This window comes from Danio rerio, chromosome 20 (genome assembly GCF_049306965.1).
Source record: "Danio rerio strain Tuebingen ecotype United States chromosome 20, GRCz12tu, whole genome shotgun sequence".
Lineage (NCBI taxonomy): Eukaryota > Metazoa > Chordata > Actinopteri > Cypriniformes > Danionidae > Danio > Danio rerio.
In genome coordinates this window covers 9,266,184-9,291,864 of record NC_133195.1, presented here as the reverse complement: position 1 = coordinate 9,291,864, position 25,681 = coordinate 9,266,184, and the positions used below count along the sequence as shown (strand labels likewise).

At 35.8% G+C, this 25,681-nt stretch overlaps 2 protein-coding genes across 3 annotated transcripts in view; one reads left to right on the top strand and one right to left on the bottom strand.

The window, feature by feature from the left end:
• Positions 1-1,484: 1,484 nt before the first annotated feature.
• On the bottom strand, positions 1,485-2,127 carry saysd1 (SAYSVFN motif domain containing 1). The gene is given in 2 exon segments (NM_001082920.1): positions 1,485-1,799; positions 1,883-2,127. Coding segments are annotated over 2 exon segments (495 nt in total). The 5' UTR covers positions 2,063-2,127.
• Positions 2,128-3,443: 1,316 nt separating this feature from the next.
• Positions 3,444-25,681, top strand: part of mysm1 (Myb-like, SWIRM and MPN domains 1) — a 30,207-nt gene continuing 7,969 nt past the window's right edge. The window contains exons 1-16 of one of the 2 annotated variants that reach the window (XM_073932752.1): positions 3,444-3,634; positions 5,835-5,907; positions 6,540-6,610; positions 6,713-6,778; positions 7,715-7,787; positions 7,913-8,011; positions 12,438-12,864; positions 14,503-14,716; positions 17,716-17,846; positions 17,932-18,035; positions 19,613-19,690; positions 20,084-20,169; positions 21,194-21,248; positions 23,601-23,651; positions 23,737-23,811; positions 23,892-24,080. In XM_073932752.1, coding sequence (XP_073788853.1) covers positions 6,594-6,610; positions 6,713-6,778; positions 7,715-7,787; positions 7,913-8,011; positions 12,438-12,864; positions 14,503-14,716; positions 17,716-17,846; positions 17,932-18,035; positions 19,613-19,690; positions 20,084-20,169; positions 21,194-21,248; positions 23,601-23,651; positions 23,737-23,811; positions 23,892-24,080 — 1,665 coding nt within the window. In that variant the 5' untranslated portion in view covers positions 3,444-3,634; positions 5,835-5,907; positions 6,540-6,593. 2 annotated transcript variants of the gene reach the window in all.

The following is a 25,681-nucleotide window of genomic DNA, read 5'->3' as shown; positions in this document are numbered from 1 at the left end:
AGATATGGCAGGGCAAAATGGAATCTAATGCAGTGCTTCTCGTCCAATCTGGATCCACTCTCTATCAGATACAGTTAATACCAGAAGTTTCCATACACTGTATAAAAAGGCACATTTAAAAAAGTCAGATATTAATGTGACTAAACCTTTTTTGTCTTAGGTAAGTTAGGATGATCGAATTTGTTTCTGCTATGCTTAATAGCAGAATGATGAGAGATATATTTTTTGAGAAATTGTTATAACTTTTCTTGAAAGTCAGGTTTACATACAATAAGATTATTATGCTTCTGAAAAAAAGTGTCAAGGTTTTGGAAGTTTCTGATTGGCTAATTGACAACATTTGAGTTAATTGGAGCCACAACTGTTGAATTGTGTTCTTTTTTGTTGATTTCCCCATTTTGTCACAAAGGAAGCCCTCAACACACAGCTTCCTTTGTGACAAAATGGGGAAATCAACAAAAAAGACAGATTACAATGTGCTAAATTACACTGGGAAAAAGACAATTTTTTGTAGACGTGACAATTTTGTAATGGAAAGACAGTTCACAGGAAGCCTTTGGTGAAAAATTAAACGTCTGTGTGCATATAGACAATTCTACCGCCATTTGTTTACTCTAAAAATGTATATGCAAATATATTGATGTCACGTGCATGTATATATGTTCAGTCAGTAATATGTATGGACAAGTACTAGACAACAACACCATAAACTAGGATCGTTGTCTGCATGCAAACATCTTTACAAAAGCAAGGAAAAAAAATTAAATTTTGAGGTACATTGTCGTCATTTTAAGAAACTCTTAAAGGAATAATTCACCCAGAAGTAAATATTCTTTCATCATTTATTAAATCTTCACTAATCACAAGCCTTTAAGTTCTTTCTTCAGTTTAACTTAAAAGATGAAATCATTGATTTCCATTGTTGTTTTTTCCTATTATGGAAGTCAATGGTTACAACTTTCTAACATTCCTCAAAATATCTTCTTTTGTGTTCAACAGAAAAAAAAGGGTTTGGAACCATTAAGAGTGAGTAAATTCACCCATTTTCATTTTTGGGTGAACTATCCCTTAATGGGATTTCTTTTTGTCATTTGTTAAATCTGAAGCAACTGTTATCTGTATCCATTCATCACAAATTCCTGTTCTGCAATATTACAATTGAGCTCTAATTTAGTTTGAATAACAAAAGCTTTATGATCATTTATTATGAATAAGTGACAGTCTCAAATTCAATTGCAGGATGTAAAATGTGATTAAACTGTTATTTAGTCATTGTCACTCAGAAGTGCGTGTATTACGTCAATAATATTTAATAGTGTCAATATTAATTATTATTGTGTATTTCTATCAATAAAGTTCAGAATCTGCTTATGAGAATACATCACTTAAAAACCAAGATACATTAATATAATGCAAATAAGTGTCTCGACTCCCAAGCAGTTTTCTTTATTGTCCAGAGAAATTTCCTTTTAAACATGTTGTGTTCATCTATTGGCCATCGGCCTGTATCCCAGCTCTCCTTCTAGCTGTTCGGCTGTTAAAGTTCCCAGGATAGGCTGACAGTCAGGGTTAAACACAGAATATGCACTCATTTCTCCAGGTTGTCTGGGTTTTGGGGTCCGAAAGCCCTCGTAGAGCCAGTAAAATAATGATATGAGAAAAAATGCCAGCCCAAACCCAAGCTCTGCAAAAAGTCCCAACAGCACGAGCCACAGGAGCACTTTTAACAGGGTCAGATGAGGGGCCAGACGATGAAGCCTGCGGCCCAGTGTAGTGTCCAGCAAACGATTAATGTAATCCTAAAATGACAGAAAACATTACATTTGGTCTATCTGATACAATGACACGCATGGTTTTAATGTTTTGAAAGAAGTGTTCAGACCTCTGTGTGTGGAGCCTGAGGGCTGGTGTCTGGCTTCTGCTCAGGTTTGTCATCACACACCACCGGAGGAGAATCGTCGACTTTTGCTTTCATTTCACTCTGGATAACACATTCAGCAGGTTTCATCCCTTCGGTTTGAGCTTTCTTTCGGGCTCTGAATTCAGCCAGCTTGTGCTCCATGTTTCATACCTGAAAATTGACGGAAACGAGTCGAATAATGTCACAAATCTGTAAGTTCACGTGTCAGTATTTACCAGTTTACAGTTTTTACCAGACTTCCGTAATACGTTTTCACTGATCGTCCAATGACATTGTTTGTTTACAATGACGTCAAACGTGTTATACATCTAGGGGGCGCTTGGTGGCTCAAAAAAAGAGCTCCTTCATAAACTCTGATCGCATTTAAATTACTTTTGTTAGTTTAATTTTTGTAGTACCAATATTAAAAAAAGCAACTAAATAACACAAAACACATTATTGTTTAAAGATTAACATATATATATGGAAGCAAGCTCTATTTATTCTCTAGTACAGTGCACAGGTGTCAAACACAGTTCCTGGGGGGCCTCAGCTCTGCACAGTTTGGTTCCAACCCTAATTAAACACACCTGATTAAACTAATGGAGTCCTTCAGACTTGTTTAAAACCTATAGTTCAAGTGTGTTGAAGCAGGGTTGGAACTAAACTGTGCTGGGCTCCGGCCCTCCAGGAATTGAGTTTGACACCTTTGCTCTTGTAGGACATTCTTGATTTTAGTGAATCAGCAACTGAAACTGCTATAAGTGATAAAAAAAAAATAATTTCCTCCAAACTTCCAATAAAAACCCTGTTTGGACAATTAATCAGGGTTATCAGTGTGTAGACAGCTGACAATCGTAATGTATTTGCTTGCGTAATTAGTTGTTTCTTCAATTGTTAATTATTATTTTTATTCTCTTTATAGGCCTGCAGCTTAGTCCTTTATTAATCAGGGGTCGCCACAGCGGAAACTACTAAAAATAACTCAAACATGTGATAAATAAAATAAAAGAATAATAAAATAATACAATAAAGTATCAGAGCTGAATAAAAATAGACAATAAAAGCAACTAAGCTGAAAAGAAAATGAATAAATGAGATTGTAGGTAACTGTTTTGCTTTATTAAATCGCATCAATTTTAATTTTTGTTTTTGCTCCGGTGTAACCCACTGTCCAATGACATCCGGTACAGGTGAATTTGGTAGGCTATTGTCTGTAGTGTATGAGTGTGTACAACAGAGTCTAGATGCAGACATGATGCTGTCTCAGACCCTTCTCGGTGTGTATGAATGTTTCCCAGAGATGATTTGCAGCTGTAAGGGCATCCACTGCGTAAAACATATGCTAGATAAGTTGGCAGTTCATTCCGCTGTGGCAACCCCAGATTGACGAAGGGACTAAAAGAAATTGAATGGATGAATGAATGAATGAACACCTTGAACTAGAGGAGAAATACAATTTTAGAGTATCATAATCGCCCTCCTACCAGTGAGAGGCGCTGTATCAGTCACTTTTCTCTCCATACACTCGCTCTCCTCTCTTGCTTCCGGCACAAATATGGCTGATGAGTTGGATGTTGTTGACATCGAGGGAGATGAATGTGATGAAATCGTCGGGTAGGAGTTTATTCTCTCATTTCCATGTTTCTGGGAAACATCACCGACGCTTGCTTTAACATAATATACTCCATGGGCGAGGGAAAAACACGAGACAGCAAAGCTGACAGGATGAATGTGAGCTGCTGTAACGTTAGTTATGTGAACAGTTATTTGAACAGTTAACTTACATTATTCATATTTCATAAGTTACTTTATTTTAGCATGTTTGTTGCTAAGATAGTATTACAAGCTTATTTTTTTATACTTATGCACTAACATAATGTGATCTGCAAGAACAGTTATAGCACATTAGTCATAGCAGTTTATTTTACTGCTCTTTTCACTACAAAAAAGCTGATGAATATTTTAGAAAATAATTAAAAATCTGCCTTCTTTGTGTTTAACAAGGCGCCTTTACTTTAATTCACCTGCAGTATTAGTATGTTGGGCGAGACTTCACTGAAGATTGTAAAGATTGACTACAATACTTTTAATTCTTACATCTCGACCTAACACTAGTGCGATACATTTACTTTCCCTGTTTAAGCAAAGTATTCAGTATTCTTAAACAAATTGATTACATTTTTTTAACAGCTGGTAAAGTTAGATATAGCAATTTTTGTATGGTGTAATTTTTACTCAGTATAACTTTAGAAACTGTATTACTGTCATTAGACAGGTGACTCTTCATATCTGAGTCTTCAAGTCTGTTCTTAAAGGTCCCGTGAAATTAAAATAAAAAGTTTTAGCTCCAAAACAGTGACATAAATTGAGTTTAGAAATATAAAACTGATATAAACATCCAAAGCTTGCAGTTTGTCACTTCTGCTTAAATGAATCAATGATTCTTTTTCACGTCACCTCATACTTGAGTTTCTCATCAAATCTTCTGTTCAATCAAATGCTCTGTAGTATCTGACATGCCCTGTTAGGTCTAGATTGGATACGTGGCGAAATACACATCAATATATTAGCATTTTTTTATGACACTGTATAACAATAATATTTTTACAGAACTGTGACGGTTGGGTTTAGGGTTGTGGAGGGGGTAAATGTTAATAAAATACAATAAATGCGAAATTTAATAAACAATATAACTAATTCTTGTTTACTTCCGGCCACAACCTTATCTGATCTAGCAACAATCATGCCTTGCCTCCTTCAAGTTGCTTCTCATTTGATGTGCTTAGCTCTGCCAGTAAGAGCGGTTGAGATAGTGATAAAACAAAAACAATATTAGCTTTTTTTTCCCTACACCGTCTCTTAATTTTTACTTTGAGATTATGTCAAACATTAATTAAAAAATGCTATTTTTAAAAGCACTTTACAGGATTTTTAAAACATATTTATTTAGAACGGGTTTTTAGTGTCCTATGTATTTTTTTACATTTTATTATTATTATAATGGTGGGTCTTTTTTTTCTTTTCTTTTTTTAAATTGTACCTTTTTTTTTGATACCTGGCTTTTTCTGATTCCCTTTAACCATAGAGCAGCCAAGAAAAGAAATCACAGTAAGGATCCTGGGGTCTTCCTGACCCCAAACATTTACATACTAATTATATAGGGAAATATACATTTTCATATGATAAATTATACAGCATTTTTACAGTCACTTCTCAACTGCATTTCTGCAGATATTTTGTACTTTTTTAACCTTTTTTTATTACACAAACACACAACTACGCCATCATTTGTCTTATAGGAAATTATATTTTTATTAAAACAATCATTAAAATTCAGATCTAAATATAAATGTTTCTGGATATTGGTTTATATTTTAGGAATAGATTCAAATTAAATTTTATTTGTCACATACAAAGTCAAATACAGAAATTATTACACAACCACTAGTGAGCTTAAAAATAATAACAACATTCATTCATTCATTCATTCATTCATTCATTCATTTTCTTGTCAGCTTAGTCCCTTTATTAATCCGGGGTCGCCACAGCGGAATGAACCACCAACTTATCTAGCACATTTTTGCGCAGCGGATGCCCTTCCAGCTGCAACCCATCTCTGGGAAACATTCAGCAACACAAACACACACTTATACACTATGGACATTGAAGCCCACCCAATTCAGCTGTACAGCATGGGGGAAACCATGGCATAACAATAAGAATCTAAACTACTGCCATCTGAGGTGCAAAAGCAATAAATAGCTTGAATAAAAATATTGGAAATGTATTTAGTTAGATTACCGTAGAGTTGATTGTATTGTGTTGTATATTGGCATTATCAATTTTACATGTAAATTGTGTGGTATTGTGATTTGTGATGTTTTATTCTTTTGTAGTCTCAACAGTGTATGTTTGTATACTGTCTTCACAGTGACCTGAGCAGTGCTGAGATTCTCCAGGATCAGTATTTACAGTCCGCATGGAAGACAAACAGCAGTGTACTGGTATACATACATGCAATAATTTCTAAAAAACTTTCTCACCATTTACATGCACTCAAGTGGGTCTAAATCTTTTATGAATTTCTTTCTTCTCTTGAACACAAAATATGATATTTTGAAGAATGTGGGAAAGAAGCAGTGATTGGCATCCGTAGTAGAAACAAAATTAAAAATTCAGTGGCTGTTTTCCACCCTAAAATTCTTCAGTATATCCTTTGTGTTTAAAAAAAAAAGGGAAAAAAAGCTCAAACAGGTTTGGAACAAGGGGAAGTTTAAAAATGATGGCAACATTTCAGTTTTCTCTTTCTCTTTAATACATAAGAAAGATTTGCCATAATATGAAGGATAATATAAGAGTGTATTTTTTGACTATTACATACATTGCACATTATTTCAAGTTTAAATTTCACAGTTCACATAGTTGTCTTAGATAATCACAATGAGATGAAAAATCAATAATTGTGACAGGCCTACTTGCAATTGAGAAGTGGACCTAGCACCACTTTTTGTAGGTTGTGAAAACCAGCTTCGAAAGGGTGAACCTTGCATTAAGGTCCAAAATGTGCTTCATGAAATGACTCTGGAGCTATTTTTGATGTATTGTTATGTTTGTGTGCATGTGTGTGTGTGTTCAGCCATGGACTCTGGACAGCTCCATCAGCGATGAAAACAGACAGGTCATCGAGAGCATGCTGCTGGAAGAACAGTATCCTTCACTATTCAGAACATCACACCTATGAATCACATCTAATTTACAGACATGACCATTCTTCATTAAAAGCATGTGTTGTTTTCTTAATAAATAAAGGTATTATTTTGCCAGTAAGAAAGCACCAAAGGTGGCCTGGACAAATGAGAAGACTAAAGTCAAAAAGTGAGATTTATTTATTTTTATCCATTTATCTTCATGAATTTGTAAACAGCTACAATATCATTTGAAAGTACGAGATGAGAAGGATTTTTTTTTCTTCAATAAAACAAATTAACAGATTTAATTAGCAAGAACACATTTGATCTTATTTGATCCTAAGTTGGAAAACATGTCATCAATACGATTTAAAAAGGATAAATTATTTATTGTTATTAAATATTGGTATATTTAATATGCTGCTTGTTGAACTTTGTATTCAGCAAAGAGTTATAAAAACAATGTATCATATTTTCCACAAATATATTAAGCAGCACAACTGTTCTTAAGAATAAGAAATAATTAGAGGTTATCCTTTTTTTCAACAAAATAGTATGAGAATGATTTCTGAGAGATTATGTGATGATGAAGACTGGATTAACGTACTGAAAATTCAACTTTATTGTCACAAAAACATTTTTTTAAGATAAAAAATTATATTTTAAATGATAATATTGATAATATGGTGATGCAGTAGGTAGTGCTGTCGCCTCACAGCAAGAAGGTCGCTCGTTCAAGCCTCGGCTGGGTTAGTTGGCGTTTCTGTGTGGAGTTTGCATGTTTTCCCTGCATTCGCGTGGGTTTCCTCCGGGTGCTCTGGTTTCCCCCACAGTCCAAAGACATGCGGTACAGGTGAATTGGGTAAGCTAAATTATCTGTAGTGAATGAGTGTGTATGGACGTTTCCCAGAGATGGGTTGCAGCTGGAAGGGCATCCACTGTGTAAAACATATGCTGGATAAGTTGGCGCTTCATTCCGTTGTGGCAACCCCGGATTAATAAAGGGACTAAGTCGAAAAGAAAATGAATTAATATTGATAATATAATTTTAAAAGCTTTCTCAATTTAAACTTTTGAATGGTAAAATATAGAAATGCATTAATTTATTTATGCTTATTTGTAGGCCACTGGTAAAGAGTTCTGCAGCACAAACCCGTTGGGCGGAAGAGGAAAAAGAACTCTTTGAGAAAGGACTGGTAAACAAAACAAAACACAACAAAAACACACACACACACACACACACACACTAAATAAAAACTTTGAAAATAATACTTTACTTTTATAAGAGGAAATAAATGTAACTTTTTTTTATGGTTTCTAGGCTCAGTTTGGCCGCAGGTGGACCAAGATTGCAAAACTAATTGGCACTAGGACAGTTCTACAAGTGAAGAGCTATGCTAAGCAGTACTTCAAAAATAAGGTATGACTTTAGCCCACGTGACCCAATTTAAAAGACACATTTTATAACAAATAAGGACGTTCCTGTTAGATTGAAACAAATAAATTTTTTTTAAATTCAGAAATTCAATTCTCTATCTGTCATGTTTTTGATTCAATACAGTGCTCAGCATATATGAATACACCATGCTTTGAAAATGAATATTTCTATCCATTTCTCAGTGTATATGGGTAATATATATTGGTGTATTTGAACAAATCAGATCTATTAAACAGATATGTTTATTGAAATAATATTTTAATCACCGTACATCTTTAGAAATGGAAAGATAATACATTTAAATTCAAGCAAAATATTGCAAAATTAAGTTACAACCTACAACTTTTAGATATTTTTTGTTTATTTTTTGTGGGAGGTGTACTCATACATGCTGAGCACTGTATGTGTGGATATTAGGGGCAGTCCATTAACCCTTATTTCTGCAACTTTTAGTCTGTCATTTATTGAGTGATTATGAAACAAAATAGATTTTTAATAATATAAATTATAAATAATTTCTTTTGTTTACTTCTCGTTTATTTATGCTAGGATTTGGGAGATATTGCTTTTTAATCCATTTACCCTTAAAAATCAACATCAACACAGTTAGCTTGCTTAAAATATTGTGCTTTTACTAAAGAAATCACTTTAATACTGATGTAAATAGATGTAAGTAGTTTCTTGAAATAAATCTAGGTGTTAGATGTAGAACGCTGCCATCTGTTGGGTAGAGAAAAAACTGTTGTTGTTACAGTTTTAGAAATAATATGCTGTGACAGTTTGCTGTTAATTGACTAATCCGCCGACCATCAAAGATATAGTTGTTTTTGTTCTCGGGCAGGGCTCGACAATAAGGACTGCCCGATGGCCTGGGGCCAGCGCTCGAGACCTTCGGGCCAGTGTACAGAATGTTACTGGCCCGATCGGGCCAGTGCTGCCTTTTTGCCTGTCAGATCGAGCCAGAGCTGCGTGCTGCGACTGTCTGTCAATTGTGTGCAAATACAATCTTACGGTGCTTTAACACATAAACGTTATTTTTGGAATCTGTCTCGTTTCCCCCGTTAGTGCGGTTTGTTTGGCATATATCTAGCAGTTGCGCTCAGCGCTCGCATCCGCACCAAATCAATCAATCCGAGATCGCCTGAATGAGACAGTCTCTGCCCTATTGAGCGGATCGATTGTAGTGAGAAAACAAAACAATGCAACAAACTAACCACCCAGGCTATGTCACAGTGTATTATGATTGTGTAATAGCCATATATACAGCTATATGACGAGAGAATGATGAGCAGGGCGAGATGTCATTCTTACCGGTAAATGCGAAAGTGAAAGCATGCTGAAATATTACAGAGAGCTGTTTATCCAGCCTGATCTCGGTTTATCTGTTAGGAAAATTGACCGAAGTTAATATCTGATCATTTTTCCATATTTTAATCATATAATATGTTGTGTTAGGCCAGTTGTTTTGTTCATTTCCGCTCTGACAGCTCGAAAGACAGATCAACATTGATCTTCACGATCTGATGCAGTCTCGGCTCATCTGCTATGTCTCTCTATAATGTAAGCCTAAAATGCAGAATTCTAGCCAACGTTTCTTTAATAGATTGATTAATTCAATAGATAGATTTTTACAAAACCTGACAATTGAAATGAGGCTCTGTATAAGAAAGTCTGACCTCTCTGCTTTATATATGGGTTGTTAAAATTAAAGTGCACATTTTTGCTTATAAAATATTCTATACACAACTGGTCAAAAGTTTGGGGTCAGTATAATTGTTATATATGTTAAAATAAGCTTCTTCTGCTCACCAAGGCTGCAATTATTTCATCATAAATACAAATTGTGAAATGTTGCATAAAATAACTGTTCAAAAGTACTTTATCATTTAATTTATTCATTTATTCCAGTGATTTTAAAGATGAAATTTCAGCTTCATTACTCCAGTCACATGATCCTTCACAAATCACTAATATTAATTATTATTATATTTATTAATGGTAATAGTAATAAAAGCAATAATATCTGGAGTAATAATTTTATTTGAAACTACATACAATAAGAAAGCAGTTATTTAAAATGTTGATGAATATTTAACAATTTTTTTTTTACATTTAATAAATATAACCTTGATTTACTGAATAATTTTCCTTAAAAACATTTCAAAAATTACTGTAAATATATATATACTTGAAGTCAGAGTTATTAGCCCCACTTTGTTGTTTTTTTCTTTTTAAAATATTTCCTAAGTTTTGTTTAACAGAGCAAGGAAATGTTGATAGTATGTCTGATAATATTTTTTCCTCTGAATAAAGTCTTATTTGTTTTATTTTGGCTAGAATGAAAGCAGTTTTTAATTTTCTATGAACCATTTTAAGGTCAAATTTATTAGCCCCTTAAGCTAATTGTTTTTCAGACTGTCTACAGAACAAACCATCGTTATACAATACCTTGCCTAATTACCATAGCCTGTCTAGTTAACCTAATTAACCTCGTTAAGCCTTTCACACACACACATACGCGCACACGCACACACACACACGCACGCACGCACGCACATATGCACGCACACATGCACACACACACACACACACACACACACACACACACACACACACACACACACACACACACACACACACACACAGTCAAATAGCTATTAACTTTTTTTTTTAGGTGGGGCCAGTGAAAATTTTGGCCGGGCAAGTAAAAATCAGAACCACTGGCCCGATCGGGCCAGTTGAAAAAATCCTTAGCGTTGAACCCTGTCGGGTACAACATAAAATAAATGATTCAGAAAATGGGCAGCATGGTGGCACAGTGGTTAGCACAACTGCCTCACAGCAAGAAGATCGCTGGTTCGAGCCCTGAATGGGTCATTTGTCATTTCTGTGTGGAGTTTGCATGTTCTCCCCATGTTTGCATGGGTTTCCTACGGGTGTTCCAGTTTCCCCCACAAGTCCAAAGACGTGGTATAGGTGAATTGAATAAGCTAAATTGTTTATAGGGAAAACTGGGTAGTGCAAGAATCTGAACATTATTTTTAACATTATTATCTGTAATCCACATCTTTGGCAAACATTCGAGCTAAGCTTGTCACAAGGATCGATAAATATATTAACATAATATATATATTGACATGACTCCAATCATTTTGGTGGGAAAATATATATCCCCCATCATGTTTATCGCCCGTCTTCTTTGGAAGAAGTTGTCCAAATGACATAAAGCCGTTTTACAAAAACATTTGCATTTTACTGAACATTAAAATACTAAATCTGAATGAAATGTTTTTATCCCTTGAAAGCGTTTATGCCTGTTTCCATTATTATGCTGTTGTATAATCTTTATATAATATATGTAGCCGGCAGCTAGCTCACTGCAACTCTCATATGGTCGCCCACTGAAGCTAAGCAGGGCTGCGCCTGGTCAGTACCTGAATGGGAGACCAAATAGGAAAACTAGGTTGCTGCCGGAAGTGGTGTGAGGCCAGCAGGGGTCTGTGTGGGTCCTAATGCCCCAGTATAGTGACGGGGACTCTTTACTGCTCAGTGAGCGCCGTCTTTCGGATGAGACGTTAAACCGAAGTCCTGACTCTCTGTGGTCATTCAAAATCCCAGGATGTCCTTCGAAAAAGAGTAGGTTTTACCCCGGCATCCTGGCCAAATCTGCCTACTGGCCTCTGTCCGTCATGACCTTCTAACCCTTCCCATATCATAACTGGCTTTATCACTCTCTCTCCTCTCCACCAATCAGCAGTGTGGTGTGCAGTCTGGCAAAATGGCTGCTGTCGCGTCATCCAGGTGGATGCTTCACTCTGGTGGTGGATTATGAGTTATTCCCCCCATTGTGTAAAGCACTTTGAGTGCCCAGAAAAGCACTATCTAAATGAAAGGAATTATTATTATAATCATTGGCATACAACAGTATTACTTATCTCAATCATTTCTGAGACAGTATATTGCACAACAAAAATTATTATCATGATTGATCTGGTCAGTGTTCATTGAAGTTTGAAGTGTGATATTTCTGTTGCATAAAGCTGTACAGTCAAGCATGAAATGGTCCGTACACATGTTAAATTCTGACTTAAAGTTACTTTTATTTAACCAGGATTTTTTTTTTTTACTAGAAATAGCACATGCTTTTTCCAAAAGATAATTAGATGATGTACAAAAGGCATCATGGTGTAAAAAAAAAAAAAAAAAAAAAAAAAAATTATATATATATATATATATATATATATATATATATATATATATATATATATATATATATATATATATATATTTCTCAGCTTTTATTTACATCAAAAACTTTAGATCAGAATTTGCCAGGGATATGAATAATTTCTGTATTTTGTACTGTATATAAAACCTCGACTCTATATAATTTGTGTTTGACCTTCAGCCCAAAGCAGAACCAGCTGCTGAAGTGACCTCCGCTAATGTGACTTCGGTCTCCTCGATTCAACCTCACGTCTCGGCCTTGACTAATGCTGTGCGCATCGAGAGACTCTCTGACGATGAGGATGTCGATATTACAGATGACTTCAGCGACAGCGAGTTACAGTCTAAAAAGCAGCCAGAATGCTCAGTTTCTCCAGACTGCAACCACCACGGAGAACTCAGTCCAAGTTTATCAGATGCACTGTTACACCTTCCATCTGAAAGCACTGCTGCTGACGGACAGGCTGATCCAGATATCAGTGAAGACACAGAAATCCATCATTCCGAAATTGATTCAGAAGCAGTTGAGGAAAGTGGGAATCCTTTTATTAATTTAGACAGCCCAAGCAAACACAGCCTGACTGGAGAGGAGGAAACAGAATTAGCAGGTACATTGACACATCACCTTGTATTAATTTATTCTTTATTTATTAGATTTTATTAGATTTGTAGGACTGTTAAACAAACAGGAACAAAAGAGAAAATAACACAACAAATAATATAAAAAAATAAATAACATTACTAAATCTTAATTTAAAAACATATATACTGTGCATCCGGAAAGTATTGATAGCGCTTCACTTTTTCCACATTTTGTTATGTTACAGCCTTATTGCAAAATGGATTAAATTAATTTATTACCTTAAAATTCTACACACAATACCCCATAATGACAATGTGAAAAAAGGTTTTTGAAATTGTTGCAAATTTATTTAAAATAAAAAATCTGAAAAATCCCATGTACATGAGTATTTACAGCCGTTGCTCAATACATTGTTGATGCACCTTTGGCAGCAATTACAGCCTCAAGTCTTTTTGAATATAATGTCATAAGTTTGGCACACCTGTCTTTGGGAATTTTGGCCCGTTCCTCTTTCTAAGACCTCTCAAGCTCTATCAGGTCAGATGGTAAGCGGCGTTGTACACCCATTTTGAGATCTCTCCAGAGATGTTTAATAGGATTTAGGTCTTGGCTCTGGCTGGGCCACTCAAGGACATTCACCGAGTTGTTGTGAAGCCTCTCTATTGATATTTTGGCGGTGTGCTTTGGGTCATTGTCTTGCTGAAAGATGAACCGTCGCCCCCAGTCTGAGGTCAAGAGCACTCTGAAGCAGGTTTTCATTCAGGATGTGTCTGTACATTGCTGCATTCATCTTTCCCTCTGTCCTGACTAGTCTTCCAGTTCCTGCTGCTGAAAAACATCCTCACAGCATGATGCTGCCACCACCATGCTTCACTGTAGGGATGGTAATAATTTGGTGATAATCGGTGCCTGGTTTTCTCCAAACAGAATACCTGGCATTCACTCCAAAGAGTTCAATTTTAGTCTTATCAGACCAGAGGATTTTGTTTTTTATGGTATGAGAGTACTTCAGTTGCCTTTTGGCAAAGTCCAGGCAGGGAGCGGCTTCCGTCTGGACACTCTACCAAACAGGCCTGATTGGTGGATTGCTGCACAGATGGTTGTCCTTCTGTAAGGTTCTCCTCTCTCCACAGAAGAAGGGTGGAGCTCAGACAGAGCGACCATTGGGTTGATCACCTCCCTGACTAAGGCCCTTAGTCACTTCCCCGATCACTTAGCTTAGATAACACATGGTGAACGCACGGAAAATAAAGGCTCTTGCTTTTCCACTCCTTTATTTCAGACAATGTAATCAGCTTCTCTCCCATGGTCTATGACAAAACTTAAAATTCTGTGCGACTGCCAAGCTAAATAACGTATTTCAGATTTGTAAAAATGCAGACAGTGGCTTTTAGTGGATTTTTTTTCCAAATGTGTAGGCTGAGACACGCATTTCCAATGAGCTTGGTCCAAAATGTTTAACACTTGTGGCTTAAACTGAGTGCCATTGTGAACATGATGTAAGATCATGACAAAATTTGAGGGAAGAATCTGAATGAAAACCCAACACAAGTGGTCACGAGGTTTTTTAAAACACCATTGACAGATGAAAAGAGTTTTTTTTTTTTTACTATAGCAATCCATCAGCATGAGCACAACTGGTTAATGTGATCTTTTACTCCAGATAAGTGTGAATCAGGTGAATGTCTGGAGGAAGAAGTTGAAGACCAAGAGGAGGATGAAGAGGAGGAGCTCAGAGCTCCCGAACAAGAGGTTGAATTGGACTTGAACACAATTACTGAAGAGGAAAAGCAAGCCATCTCAGAATTCTTTGAGGGACGTCCATCCAAAACACCGGAGAGATATCTAAAAATCCGAAACTACATCCTGGACCAGTGGTGAGATTTCAGCTTTAAATGTTTCACGTTCTTCTGCTTGGGTTGAACAAGTATCATTAAGGAGCTACTTTTGTTTGAAATTTGTTTTAGATTTTGCTATTGTACTACATACTAAATATTTCTTTTTTATTATTATTTTGATTTCATACAAAGTTTATTTCTAATAAAACCTAAAAGGTTTTAGTTTACTGAATTATTTGAGTTATTTTTAAAGAGAGGGAATCAGTAAAAATTCTGAAAGATTAAAAGACTGGGTTAATTTATTTATTTGAAAAGTTCATAGTCACCAAGGGTGCATGTAATTAAAAAATATGCTTAAGCTTTTAATAATGTGTGAATACAATATTAATATAATTCTATATATATTTTAGACTGTTGTTTATTGCTGTGATGGCAAATTGAAATTTTCAGCTATCACTTCCCCAGTCTTGTTTAAATGATCATTCAGAAATCTAATATTACTATTAGACTATTTTCTGCTCATGAAAGATTTCCTTTTTAATATCAATGTAGAAGTTGTGCTGCCTATGGTTTTTGTGGAAACCATCATAAATGTATTTAATATATTGTTTTGGAACAATTTAAGGTATTTAATAACTCCTTTTAGCAATTGAAGGCATCTTTATTTAATAAATGTATTTAAAGTCTGTGTGAAATCAAAATTTACAATAATCTTGCTAGTGCACGTTGTTATTTAATTAGTCTGTGCAAGTTAATGCACTAAAATAAAACCCATAAAACTATTTAGTTTGGATTTTGGAATTTTGTGGTCCTTCTCTAATGACGTCAGTTTGATGCTTCAGCCACAATATTTTTAACCACACCGCTCTAACCATTAGTTTGGTATTAGGGAATGATGCGCAAAAAGAAAGCCCTCCTTCCTACTCAATATTCAGTTTCAGTTGGAAGTATGTGTTAGGGTTGGGTTGATAGATAATGCCATCGTCCATTGCCTATGGCCAATAGACAACACGATGCTGTGCCGGCATTGCCGATCCTCCGCCCTGCCCTGCCCCGCCCGCCCCGTCGCAAACCTGCTCGCGAAAAACTCAGGCCCCGTTTACATTAATACATCTTTGGGCTCTATTTTGACGGTCCATGCGCAGAGCGCAAAACGCAGGGCGCCAACGCTTTCAGGGCGTGTCAGGACGCGCTTTTGCTAATTTAAGGACGGGAAATCTGCCTTGCGCCAAGGCGCATAGTCTAAAAGGGTTGAGTTTATTTTCTTAATGAGTTATAGGTGTGTTTTGAGAATAAACCAATTAGAATCTCATCTCCCATTTCCTTTAAGAGTCAGCTGCGTCGCGCCAAAAGCGCATTCGCTATTTACGGGACGCAAAGTAAGTCTAAGTGAAACAAATTAGCATTTCACAAGCAAACAGTCAATAGTTAACAGTTTTTTAACAGAAAACTGTTAAACAGAGCATCTACTGCGTAAGAATGAGAGATAATGGATCACTTTCACTTTTGCTCTTGGATAGGGAAACCTTTACGCACAGACATCAATTAGTCTATAAATAATAATTTTGTTTGTTAAGCGCAAATATTCGTTTCAAAACTATTTCTAAATTCAGTTCTAATTTCCAGCAAACGAATAAATGAATAATAATAGCAAAATGTGCTCAAAAACCTGAGTTATATCCTAAAACACATGCTGTGCCCCATATGGTCTAAAACCTGACAGGTGGGCAAATCTAAGCTTGTTTTTAATAAAACAAATATAAATATGGATACAATAAATAATACTGCTAATAATAATAACATTATACAAAAGCAAATTGTTATGAATGAACTAAAAAAAGCGTCCCGGGATGAAGAAGACATAAAAGCAGTGGTTTTTCATATTTATGTTGGCTAGAAAATAATATGTTTTGTAATATTTTAATCCTTTATATTTATATTCCATATCTATTCTTATTATATCCTATATATATCCTTAATATTTCATTTTTTTTTTCATATGTAAAGATATTTGCCTATTGCTCTCTTGTGCGTATTAAGCAGTGTGTAAAAGAGGCGCAACTGTGCGCCGGAGTTTAGACCGGGTTAGTTTTGGTCTAATGAAAAATCTATTATAGTTTCTCAAAGTAGCAACGCGCCAGCGGTCCGCCTCAGAACGCCTTCCTTTTTAGACCAGAACGCCTATGGGCGCACAAATGAGCGCTAATGCATTTGCTATTTAAACAACGTAGCGCAACGCCTCAAAATGACTCTTGCGCCAAGCTGAAACTACCAAAAGACTACTGCGCCACGCCTTGCACCACACTGCGCTGGGTGTATGATAGGGCCCTTAGTGTTATAATGGCATTTAAGAACAAAAAGGATCCACATCCTTACCCTGTTTTACCTAACATTTCTGAACAGCCCTCTGTCCGATGAAAACGCACATCACGTGACCACACACACACAGCCACACACACTGTCATGCGCTCCTCTGAGCTCCAGAGAGCAGTGCACGTGAGACAGTTTATCAAGTAAGTACCGCTAGTTTGCATCTCACTATAGTTGTTAAACGTGATATTTAATTAATCTTGTCTTTATCCAACGACTCTTCAGTCTTCTGAATCTATCAGCTAATGTGTCACAGCATCAGTACACTGCTTTAGTCTTTTACTTTCACACTTGTACGTAGTAATTTTAGTGAAAACCTCAGATACTGTTGGTTGTGCACCTTTTTTACCGACCAACCTCCCGTGGAAAAAGTGATTGACAGGTTGTAATAAATAATAATTTAACCTTTACCTATGACGACGATGCCATTGTCCATCGCGATGATTCACATTAGACATCGTACGATGCCAAATTGGTCCACATCGCCCAACCCAGAGTACGTGCTCAAATAACTTCTCAGCGACTTCCAGTTCAAACAGTTTTTAAAAGTAACTCTTAGCATACCAACCCATACTGCACCGAACCTTTCCAGTGAATGGAAACGGGCCATTATTGACCTCAGACTTTTGATCAGTACAATAGGTTAAAAAAGTGTTTCTTTTTTTCAGGAGAAGAAGCAAACCCAAGTACCTGAACAAGACATCAGTGCGTCCAGGCTTGAAGAACTGTGGTGATGTGAACTGCATCGGTCGCATACACACCTACCTGGAGCTCATTGGAGCAATCAACTTCAACTGTGGTAAAGCTTATTTCTCAGTCGCTTCACTCCTTTTTCTCTAATTACTTTGCATTTTTCATCCTTAAATGTTCTCCTTCCTCTGCAGATCAGGCGATCTACAACCGTCCGCGGCTGGTCGATCGCTCTCGCCTGAAGGAAAGCAAAGACAGTCTGGAGGCCTATCATCTTGCACAGAGACTGCAGTCAATGGTGAGGCAGAGTTGCGTATGTTTGCATGGACACCAATCATCCAATTTTAATATGATTCAAGAGTTCACACTCAGCTGATGATTGATTATAAAGCTTGTTTGGCATGCTGTCCCAGTAGAGAGCCCTGACCTGATAAGATCCTCAAGCCCGGGGCTCCTTCTCGTTTGCAAGGCAAGGTTGATCTCGAGAACTCCCTTGCTGTAGTAGCTAATGAACAGATAGAGATTGCTCTTAAGAGATAACTACTTACTAGGAGCATGTCTATGGTGCCGATTTGGATTAGTCAATTAACCTAAATTGCATGTTTTTGGAGGAAACCGAGGGGACCTGGGGTAAACCCACATGAGCACGGGGAGAACATGTAAAATCTGCCCAGAACCATTGGCTGGCTTGGTAAAGACTAGAACCAATGAGATTCTTGCTGTAAGGCAGGGGTGTCAAACTCAATTCCTGGAGGGCCGAAGCCCTGCACAGTTTAGTTCCAACCCTGCTCCAACAAACTTACCTGTAGGTTTCAAACAAGCCTGAAGGACTCAATTAGTTTGATCAGGTGTGTTTAATTAGGGTTGGAACTAAACTGTGCAGAGCTGTGGCCCTTTTGGGACTGAGTTTGACACCTGTGGTGCAAGGCAACAGTGCTAACCACTGGGCCACCGTGCCACTCATTTAGGAAAGGAAGAGGAGTAGGGGTGGAAGGGGGTATTCTTCAAAAACGAAGATGGCTGTTTTATTGAACTTTGGGTATTTATGGTGACTTAGAAATTGTCTGATTGGTAATTATAAATTGGCGCCGGCTGCAAGCAATCATAAGCTCATCATCCTCTCTGAATTAGTTTATAAATAATCTTCACTTTAGACAATACTCTGAGTAAGAGTCTACCATGTAAACAGCAATTTTTTTTTCCTGATTCATTTAATCCAATTAAGGTCACAATTGAACTAAACAGAAATTGGATTAAGACATGCGGAGTATGCCGATTTTAGTCGCAATATTGAAGTGCAGTACACCACAATTAAACTATTACCGTCATGTAGGATTTTCACCGTTTTTTCCGACAGAATATTGCATACACATGGCCGTTTGACACTATTCTCTGCACCTACCGAGTCAGAGAATGACCACAGACACCTTCATTGCAAAATGCTGAGTTTTCTTTCCCCATACGGCGTGCAGTATAAAATTCCATTAAAATAACACTCTTCCAGCAGTTTAAACTTGTATCCAATATCTCATTTGTCACGGGGGCATGCATGAAATGTTCATGAATGAAAGTGAAAGTGCCAAACTGCAGTTAAAGCCAACAAATTACAAATGACACTCCAGAGGAAATGTGCATAGCCTAGTGTCGTTAATCGTATTATGTGCTAGAACATGTTAAACAGGATCATAAAAGGACCATTCAAAAAGCAACATATGTAAACTCCTTAATCATATTATTGTCTTATTCAGATTAAGGCAAATAATTAGATTACTGATGTCCCTGTAAACATAATCATTATCAATACTTAATCAACTTTTAGCGCAACTACTTTGGTATTTCTTCATCTTGTTAAATGATTGTTCAATTTTTTTGCAGAGGACGCGGAAACGTCGTATTCGGGATGTGTGGGGGAATTGGTGTGACGCTAAAGATCTGGAGGGTCAGACATATGAGGTAACGCAACTCAAAATGTTTAAACTATTTTCAGAATCAACGTATAATCTATAGAGAATATCTAAAGGTCTGATTGTTTGTGGCGTGAGAAGATTAGAATAAATTTGTAAAATTGGAATTGGAAAAAAAATTATGTATAATAAATATGATTATTGTTTACAGTGGTAGTATTACAGTATTGTTTTATGCATGTATATGAGGAAAAATGCAAAAATTAACATTTAATTGGCATTAAATACATTTTAGAAACTGTTTCGTTATTATAACTACTTTGTAATATTTATATTATATTATAACTATATTATTATACTCTGTTATAATTATACAATATTAATTTAACTATATATTATACATGTTTATTTATTTATTTATTTATTTATTTTTGTCATCCAGCATCTAAGCGCAGAAGAGCTGGCCATCAGAAGAGAAGAAATGAAGAAGAAAGGACCAAGACCATCAAAACTCCCCAAACAGAGAGGGTACACACACACACACACGCTTGCATAACAGAAGCCATTACTGCCCACAACTGAACATCATTAAAATGTAGTTGGTTGTTTAATTAACTTGTTTATGGGCCTAATCAAATCTGTGACATGTTTGGTGGGGGTGGGCGAACGAGGGAGGACTCAAGTGCAGGAACTCAAAGGGGTTAATTAATAATAAAAAAAATAAAACAAAAAGAAAAACTATGCCGAGGGGGGAAATAAAACAAAAGAAATAAACAAACAAACTTGGCTGGGTAGTCTGGCAGGGATTAGGGCTGGAAGACAAGACAAGACAAGACAAGACAACACAAGACAAGACAACACAAGACAGGACAGAACAGGACAGGACAGGACAGGACAGAATAGGACAGGACAGGAAAAGACGATGAAAAAAAAAACGAACTGGCACAGAACAGCAGACAAGAGGAGACTATAAGCAGAAATAATTAACAAACAAACCGGTGAACATAATCAACTAATAATGGGTTAACAAGGAGGGTGGGACTAGACAATAGACACAAAGAAACAACACAAGCCATGTGCTCACGTTAAATGGGAAAGAACTCATTAACCACGCATTCACATCAAACATGACACTAAAGCACACGGCCACAATCTAAATACCAGGCCACGTGCTTTAACAGCACCAACAGAAAACAAGACACGAGTACACGATAAATAAAAACTTACACATGCAACATGCATGTTTTATCTCAGCAGCAACAGAAACCGAAACCAACTAGACTGAGACGCTGAGAATGAAACACCACGCTGCAGACAGAACACACACGAGGGCAAGTAAGCAAGCGCGAACTGAGCCTCCTCTGGGGCATGCGCTCGCTCACTACAAAGACACAAATGCGCATCTCACAGACACAGACCAAAACAGGATGAGTGCCCAGCCCGAGAAAACTTGAGCTGGGCACGACATACAAGATGTCTCGAGCATACAAGACAAGACTAGTGGCTGGATTAACAAGAATCTGTACTGATTTCTTGATTTTGTCCTCCGCAGCTCTTTTGATCCATTCCAGCTCATTCCATGCAAGACGTTTGGAGAGGAAAGACAGGTAATTATCACATTTATTTTGATCATGGCTCTGTTTTTAACATAGAAACCAGTGTTGACTTTTAACTTAATTAAATCAACATAATTAATGTACAAAGAATTGATAAATAGTTTATCATCAGGGTCCCCACACTTCTTGAAAGTACTTGAAAATACTTTAGCTCCAACTTCCTTCAACACGCCTCCCTGGAAGTTTCTAGTATACCTAGAAAGAGCTTGATTAGCTGGTTCAGGTGTGTTTAATTGGGGTTGGAACTAAAATATGCAGGACACCGGCCCTCCAGGACCGAGTTTGGACACCCCTGATTTAAGACATAAGGATTCTAGGCATGGAAAGTACCTAAAAACAAACATAGGTCCTTGAAAGTGCTTGAATATAAAGTTTATATTGTTTTTTCTACAGTTTTACTGAGCTGCTTTTTAAAACTGAATGACAATCTTACATGTAAATCTTATACAAGAACTATGACAAATAATGCACCTGTTATCAATATTTCAGAGATTATATTTGAATAATACCAGTATTGAATTCAGTTAATTGTATTAAAGTTTTTTGAACATGTTTAAAACGGTCTACATTTATGAAAATAACACATTGAAAACAACATCTTTACTGTGATGTTTTAATGTAAATATTAAGTGTAAATGAAATGTTGACTACTGGAAGACTTTCATGTTGCTATACAGTATATGCTGGGGCTGTGAATTTAAAAAGTTGCTCAATTTAAAATTATTGGTGATTTCAAAAGTCCTTGAAAGTCCTTGAATTTGGTGTCCATGAAAGAGTGGGAACTGTATAGTTCATTATGTAGCTGGAATAAAGATTACATTAACATTTTTTTTATTAACTTGCACTGATTAACTGTTTACCTAAAGAATAGCAGTATGTTTTAGTTAGCAAAATAATACATTTATAAATTTAGATTTTATAGCATCTTAACTGAAAAAAGGGTTTTGTGTATTCAAATGTTACAGCTTTAAGTACCTAGTTGGCAGGATTAGTCTATTTAGGACAATTGAATAGTCTGTGTAATTCACACATGCTATTAGTTTTTATGCATTTGTTTAATACTGTCTAATATCATTTGGAATAAAAACAACTTTCAGTTGGGTTTTTCTAAACATTAAACGACTATCACACACACTAAAAATCATGTAATGTTGTCCAGCTTTCTTATGAAATCAATAATCCCCATAATTTGTGTACATCATAGTAAACTAAAACTAAAGTTAATGATAATAATAATAGTAATAATAAACTTTATTTTTATATAGCGCCTTTAAAAGTAGCATATCAAGGCACTTGACTGACAAATAAAATGTGCTGCAATAAAATATACATACAAGGATGAATGCAAAGAAAAAATATAATCATAAATAATTAAAAATACCTAAAATAATAACAGAATAATAGTAATAGATAAACAGCATTTTGTCATTTAAAATAAAAACAAGTTAAACTAAACGAAAACGTGATGTTGTCTTGGCAACTAGCTGAACTACAGTCAGAATTATTAGCCCCCCTTTGAATTTTCTTTTGTTTTTTAAATATCGCCTAAATGATGTTTAACAGAGCAAGGAAATTTTAACAGTATGTCTGATAATATTTTTCTTCTCGAGAAAGTCTTATTTGTTTTATTTCAACCAGAATAAAAGCAGTTTTTAATTTTTTAAACACCATTTTAAGGTCAAAATTATTAGCCCCTTTAAGCTATTTTTTTTTCTCGATAGTCTACAGAACAAACCAACATTATACAATAACTTGCCTAACTACCCTAACCTGCCTAGTTAACCTAATTAACCTAGTTAAGCCTTTAAATTTCTTCAATTCTATAAAAGCTGTATAGAAGTGTCTTGAAAAACATCTAGTAAAATATTATTTACTCTCATTATGGCAAGGATAAAATAAATCAGTTATTAGAATTGAGTGATTAAAACTATCATGTTTAGAAATATGTTGAAAAAAATCTTTTCTTTTAAAAAAATAAATAAACAGAAGGACTAATATATCAGGGGGGCTAATAATTCTGAATTGAACCGTATATGATAATTGCATCCTATTGTATTTAAGCTAATACACTGTAGAAACTAAATCTAAAATAAACATTAATAAATACAGTACACATATTTAAAAATGATAATTAACTTAAAAGATAAATAAAAATAATAAAAATACAATTTCTAAAAGTTATATTACTAATAACGTATTGTAAGACGTACAATTTCAATGCAAAATATAAAAATAAAAAACAGATTCAAAATATCAATAAGCATAATAGGTTTTCACAAGACTGCTTAATTAAAACCTTTTTGTTGCATTGCATTCACACTACTTTTGTCTGTATCATTTCAGGAGCCGTACAGTGTGATTGTTTGTGCCGAGGCTCTTATTGTGATGGACATAGTAAGTATGACACGGTGATGCTATCTGTGTTTTTCATTATTATTTTTTTTTTTTCTAATCAACTAATCATCACATCCTCTTCCAGCATGCTCATGTGTCTATGGGGGAGGTCATTGGGCTTTTAGGGGGAACTTATGAAGAGGAAGACAAGGCCTTAAAGGTCAGTTCATTTATACATTTTGTGAATTAGTGGAGTCTGTTGATTTATTCATTCATTTTAAATGATATTTTTCTGTGTAGATCTGTTCAGCAGAGCCGTGTAACAGTCTGAGCACAGGTCTGCAGTGTGAGATGGACCCTGTCTCTCAGACTCAGGCTTCAGAGCTGCTCGGGGTTAAAGGTCTCAGTGTGGTTGGTTGGTATCATTCTCATCCGGCATTTGACCCAAACCCTTCTCTCAGAGACATTGACACTCAGGCCAAATACCAGGTAATACTTGTTTTGTTATTATTATTATTATTATTATTATTATTATTATTATTATTATTATTATACAAAATTAGGTGCATTAGAAAGTTTTAGGAGCATTATAAAAATGTACAGCTCTGGAAAAACTAGGAAAGCACTTCAAAAAATGTACTGGTTCTCTTGATTTGTCAGATTTATCTAAAATATATGAGTTTAGAGAACAGTTTTTATTTGTGTTTTATTTTATGAACTACTGATAATGTACATGTATTATCATTTAGAGCAGTTGTTTCTCAACCTGGGGCTGGGGGTTACAACCACTTTAGATTGTGTACTCATGAAACTGATACCAATTTAACGATCAACCAAATTATTGACAGTTTATTTTAGCATTTTATTAGTCATTAAAGTGTAATATTTGAAATACCAGAGGTAATTACCTTCTAGCATTTCTGCCTTTCTGTAAGCACCACCTGTCGAAATGGATGCACATTTTCATTCAGGCTGTCTGTAGTTTTTGTTCACACAAAAGTGAAAGTTAGACTAAGGTTTTATGCACGTTTCGAAATAAATTTTTTAAAATTTTTTAATTTTTTGTAAAAATTACACAAAAACATAGTAGATCATGTTTGTAAGTCAACAAACAAATATTTGTGTTCATTTTAAAATTTTATGAATAAAATCTGTTGTGATTATTAAAAACAACTGATTTTTTATTTATTCTTGTATTTAAGTTTTTAAAGGGGTGATAGATCATTAAGGATATTCATTCATTCATTCATTCATTTTCTTTTTGACTTAGTCCCTTTATTAATCCTGGGTTGCCACAGCGGAATGAACCGCCAACTTATCCAGCACATGTTTTATGCAATGGATGCCCTTCCAGCCGCAACTTATCTCTTGGAAACATCCACACACACTCATTCACATTCATACACTACATACAATTTAGCCTGCCCAATTCACCTGTACTGCACGTCTTTGAACTGTGGGGGAAACCAGAGCACCCGGAGAAAACCCATGCATACGCAGGGAGAACATGCAAACTCCACACAGAAACGGCAACTGACCCAGCTGAGGCTCGAACCAGCAACCTTCTTGCTGTGAGGCGACAGCACTACCTATTGTGCCACTGCGTCGCCCCAAGTTTGACATTTGATACAAACAATTAAATCATACATAAATGTACCCACATATACAGATACAAAAGTACATTATAAAATATAATAATTTATTCAGAGCGATGATAGATGATAGTACAAAGCTATTACTGTAACGTTTTGTCCTACTGAAAAGCATCTGAAACCTTTGACACGAAGGGATTAGGTTAAACTCTTCTGACAGAGGATGAGAGCTACAGCTACTAATGTTCTGGGCAATCCATAAAAGCTGTTTTTCACCAATCAATCTGCTAGACCACCTAATAACCTGGCTCAGTCTATTCCTGTTTTTAAGGAACAGACATCAAAACCATGCTACCAGAACGAAATGAAAGCACGATAGAAAAAGAGTAAGCATATTGGGGCCAATGTGAAAAGGTGATAGTTTCCTGAGAGAAAAAAAGCCACTGATGCCCCTTCTTCCACACAGCTTCGCAGTTTGCCCTAAAGTTTACAAAACAG